The 4,328-nt window shown below is 33.5% G+C and overlaps 1 protein-coding gene across 4 annotated transcripts; it reads right to left on the bottom strand.

The window, feature by feature from the left end:
- Positions 1-1,211: 1,211 nt before the first annotated feature.
- Positions 1,212-3,980, bottom strand: LOC131604744 (uncharacterized). Of its 4 annotated transcripts, none has more exons than XM_058877179.1 (7): positions 3,607-3,980; positions 3,455-3,524; positions 2,885-3,103; positions 2,716-2,770; positions 2,553-2,608; positions 1,581-1,672; positions 1,212-1,461 (listed from the first exon to the last, which is right to left on the bottom strand). In XM_058877179.1, exons 1-7 carry the CDS (start codon positions 3,615-3,617, stop codon positions 1,428-1,430), a joined length of 537 nt encoding a protein of 178 aa, XP_058733162.1. In that variant the 5' UTR covers positions 3,618-3,980; the 3' UTR covers positions 1,212-1,427. The 4 variants fall into 4 exon arrangements, 3 of the variants coding, with proteins under 3 accessions (XP_058733162.1, XP_058733152.1, XP_058733156.1); XM_058877169.1 differs by having other exon boundaries at positions 2,885-3,121; positions 3,607-3,979; XM_058877173.1 differs by having other exon boundaries at positions 2,885-3,109; positions 3,607-3,754.
- Between the last annotated feature and the right edge of the window lie 348 nt (positions 3,981-4,328).

Raw genomic sequence — 4,328 nt, forward strand, 5'->3', positions numbered from 1 at the left:
TATATATATATATATATGGCATATCATATGAGAATGCCTTTTTTATATGAGAATGTAAGAATGAATCTGAACCATTGGATTTTAAAATAAATGGTGGAGATTATGTGTGAATATTTTTTTCTCTCCTCCATCATTAAAATAAAAGATTGAAGAGAGATAAAAAACACTACAACATTTTTGGCCTATGGCCACGCTAAATTTTTCCACAACTCAAAAACTGTGGCCACATACAAGCTTTGTCCAGGGTTTTCAAATCGTAGACATATGTTTAGAAATATTGAATCCAGAGTGTGAAACTGTGGCATTTTCTTCATTTGCCACAGTTAACAAACTGTAGATATTTTAAGCCGCAAATAAAAACCGCGGCATTATAATTTTCACTTCAAAGTGTGGCTCAAGCCCAAAAACACATACCCCGCCAGAATTTACCTCTTTTTTTTTTTGGTTTCCCTCTCATTAATTATTTTCTTTTCTAATTTTTTTAATTAAAAAAAAGGAAAAAAATTTAAAAACGTAAATGCAATGCGTTTTCCATCTCTTAACTTAAAGTTGGGTTCTGAAAACCCTAGAAGGAAAAGAAAAGAGGCGGAGCCTCTCTCTCCCGTCCTCAAGCTCTCTGCTCTCTCTTCCGCAACGAACAACAATATCAACAGCGCTTACTAAAGCTCAACCATGCACTACAAAAAAAAGTCTCCTGCCACGCCCAAGAAACCGAGGCTATACGCAAAATAACCGTGGCGTAACACTGAGGCCACGGTTTGACCACGAAAATCCAACTGTGGAGTATGCGGCCGTGGCCTAAAGTAAAGTCCACGGTTTTTTAGTATAGACCACGCCTTTTTGACAACCCTGGCTTTTTTAGGCCACGGTTTAGGTAGCTTAATTAAGACCGCGGTTTGTATTTGCCATGACTGCAAAACTGTGGCTATATGGTAAAGCCACGGTTTCAATTTAACGTTTACAATACAGTTTTGGTTCAAGATATAGCCACGGTTTCAATTTAACGTTTACGATACAGTTTTGGTTCAAGATATAGCCACGGTTTGGTTATGACCACAGATTTAAAACCGTGGTTATGTTTTATGCATTCTAAACCATTAATCTTGCCACGGTTTATTTCTCTCTCTCTCTATATATATATATATATATATATAGGCCATTATTTAAAGAAAGCTAAAGTTCGTTATATAAGAATCATTCTCTGTGTCAAAATTATATTAAATCATCAAATTAAGATGCTTTGCAATATTCTTTCATAAATTTCCTGCAAACACCCTTTCAATTCAAATCATTCCTAAACCATAACACATTAGTGTCTTATCTATATACACTACATGCATATCATAAGTCAATATTCAATTTAAAATAGATTTTTCTTGAATTTAGAAGGTGAATTGAAAATATAGATTTTTCTTGAATTTGATCCCTTAGAGCATGAAGTTCATATTCCATGGCCATAACCTGAAATTGTTATAACATTTCATAAAAAGAATAATCAGCTGCAAAATTACTGAGGATGCGAAATTAATCTTTTGCACTACAAGTTGTGTAGACATGCCTAGAGCAGATTATCAACTCACCAAAGTGTTAGGTCTTCGCCCATATGTGAAAAGATGTATGAACATGTGCATTGGATGTTAGAAGGATTCAGGTTCTCTGTCTGTACACCACACTGTCATAAGCACACGATTGAAGGAAGTTAAAAATGTTTTATGATAACAGTTGGATAGATCTTGTAATAAGCAATAACAAAGAAAAATGATGATTAATATTGGGAAATTGATAGATTTAACATCATGTTAAAGTTAAAAAGTAATCACTCTTTTCATAATTAAACATTTATTTATATAATAATTTTTTATATAAATAACAAACTAAGGGATAACAAACTGAGTCATTATTTTTTTTAGATAACAAAATCTATCTTCTTAACAACTAATACAGTAATTAAGATTTAATATGTCAACAAAGTCATCATATCAATATGTTACTATTTACCCTATGCCAAGGACTAAATTCCAGTTGCCAGATTGATTGTAATAATTAAAAATTCAAAACTACATAGCAAAACAACATGTAACAATCCAACTGACTGCTAATAGAAGTTCATGGGATTCACTAACGGTTTTCAACCCTACTATAAAGTAACTCATCTTCCAAGTAACCAAAATAGTTAACAAGCTTACTAACAACTTTACTAACATTAACAGATTCCTACTTCACCTTTTAACCTTTCACTAACTTACATAAAAACTACTAATACTAGCATTTCTTAGGATCCAGGTAGTAAGAAAAAGACTTCCAAGAGGTACACACAAGAGTTCACATTATCTAACAAGGTCATGGATGACTAGGAGAGTACGCTTGTTGTGCTAGAGAGGATGACATTGCCGGTGAGTTTGATAGAAAGATGTTGGTTGTGTGAAAATCAGAAAAGTTGACAAATAATATATTTAAAAATAAAAACACTCATGACAAATTATTTGTGAAATTCCTATGACAATGGTTTCATGTCATCATCTCTAACATAAAAGAAGAGAGAATTTACTTACATAATTCAACATCCATATCAGTTTCCACTTCAAGTGCAAACGATTCGTATAGTTCTCTTGTAAATCAAAACGATGACAAAAAAAAAACCAACACATCAATCCATAACCATTAAACCAATCATGAGACTAAAGCAAGTGAAATAACTGAACTGTAACCACTCACTTTCATCTTCATCTTCAAACTCCGGAAGAAGTTTACCATCTTCCTCAACTTCCTTCTGCAAATTACAAGTCGAAAACCCCAATTGAATATCAGATTAAAATCACACTTCAAATGAAAACCCCAATTGAATATCAATGAAAAAAATGCAGGGTATAGGTAAAAATTGGACCTTTTTTAGAAGAACTGATTCAGGGAAGAACCCAGTGACTTCATCCAATTTGGGTGCAAAGCTATGGCTATCTTCTTTCTTATCTTTTTTACTGGCATTGGTAACAAGTGAAAATGATCTGGGTTTATTCTGAACAGAAAACTTCCCTGAAGAAGAAAAGTAACTGAGAGAATTTGGCATGGTAGCGGTTTTTGGAGGTTTGGTTAAGAGATAAGAACCCTGGATCTGGAATAGTGCCTCCATGGCAAACGAGAAGAAGTAATTGATAAGTGAACGACTCTTTCAAATGTATAAGGTTTAACAATTCATTTTTATAGGCTACATTTATTATTTTCAAATGTGTAAGGATCCAGCTATTTTTTAATGATGTAAGATATTAACATGTAGATCACGAATCCTCCTAACAGTTCAAAAAACAAGGGAATGCATAGATAAAATATAACAGCTAAAGAGACCCCCTTGATCATTCTAAAGTCCAGCAAAGAAACCATTTTAACACAATCTTGTGCATAAACCCATAAGGGAAGTAAGAGAGGGTTTAATTGGAAATGAAAAGTACAGAATCATTACCTTTTCATACATCTTGATGGCTGGTGCATTTGATGCTCTCACAAATAGATCAACAAAGTAGGCTTTGTCACTGCAAAATCAAATTCTAATTAATATCAACACCTCCTCACACACAATGATTAGGATATTGATAACACATTCAAGAATCTCACCACAAATTCATCCCCCAAACCTAAAATCAACATATATAATCTCTTGTTCCACTTAATCCTATTCAATATATTAAGATTAAGTGGTGAAAAAAAAAGAGCCCATGTCCATTTTATAAAGATATGACATTGATAATAAAAAACTCAAAGCCAAGAATTCAAGAGCAATAACATACAGAGATTGATTTGTACAAATAAGGTAATGATACAGAAATAAACCGTGGCAAGATTAATGGTTTAGAATGCATAACATATAACCACGGTTTTAAATCTGTGGTCATAACCAAACTGTGGTTATATCTTGAACCAAAACTGTATGTTAAACGTTAAACTGAAACCGTGGCTTTATCATATGGCCACAGTTCTGTAATCATGGCAAATATAAATCGCGGCCTTAATCAAACTACCTAAATCGTGGCCTATAAAAGCCACGGATGTCAAACAAACGTGGTATATACCAAAAAACCGTGGACTATACTTTAGGCCACGGCCGCATATCCCACAGTTGGATTTTCGTGGCCAAACCGTGGCCTCAGCGTTACGCCACGGTTATTTTGCATATAGCCTCAGTTTCTTGGCCGTGGCAGGAGACCGTTTTTTTTGTAGTGAAATATTCACACATAATCTCTACCATTTATTTTAAGATCTAAGGGTTCAGATTCATTCTCACATTCTCATATGATATGCCCTATATATATATATATATATATATATATATATATATA

The sequence above is a fragment of the Vicia villosa genome, linkage group LG1, assembly GCF_029867415.1.
Source record: "Vicia villosa cultivar HV-30 ecotype Madison, WI linkage group LG1, Vvil1.0, whole genome shotgun sequence".
Classification (NCBI taxonomy): Eukaryota; Viridiplantae; Streptophyta; class Magnoliopsida; order Fabales; family Fabaceae; genus Vicia; species Vicia villosa.

Bases quoted from the DNA above. Each gene is read 5' to 3' on its own strand.
- LOC131604744 (XM_058877169.1), bottom strand. The intron at 2,771-2,884 runs GTCCAATTTTTA...TGTAATTTGCAG, and splicing joins AATCAGTTCTTCTAAAAAAG to AAGGAAGTTGAGGAAGATGG. The intron at 1,462-1,580 runs GTGAGTTGATAA...TAACAATTTCAG, and splicing joins GGCGAAGACCTAACACTTTG to GTTATGGCCATGGAATATGA.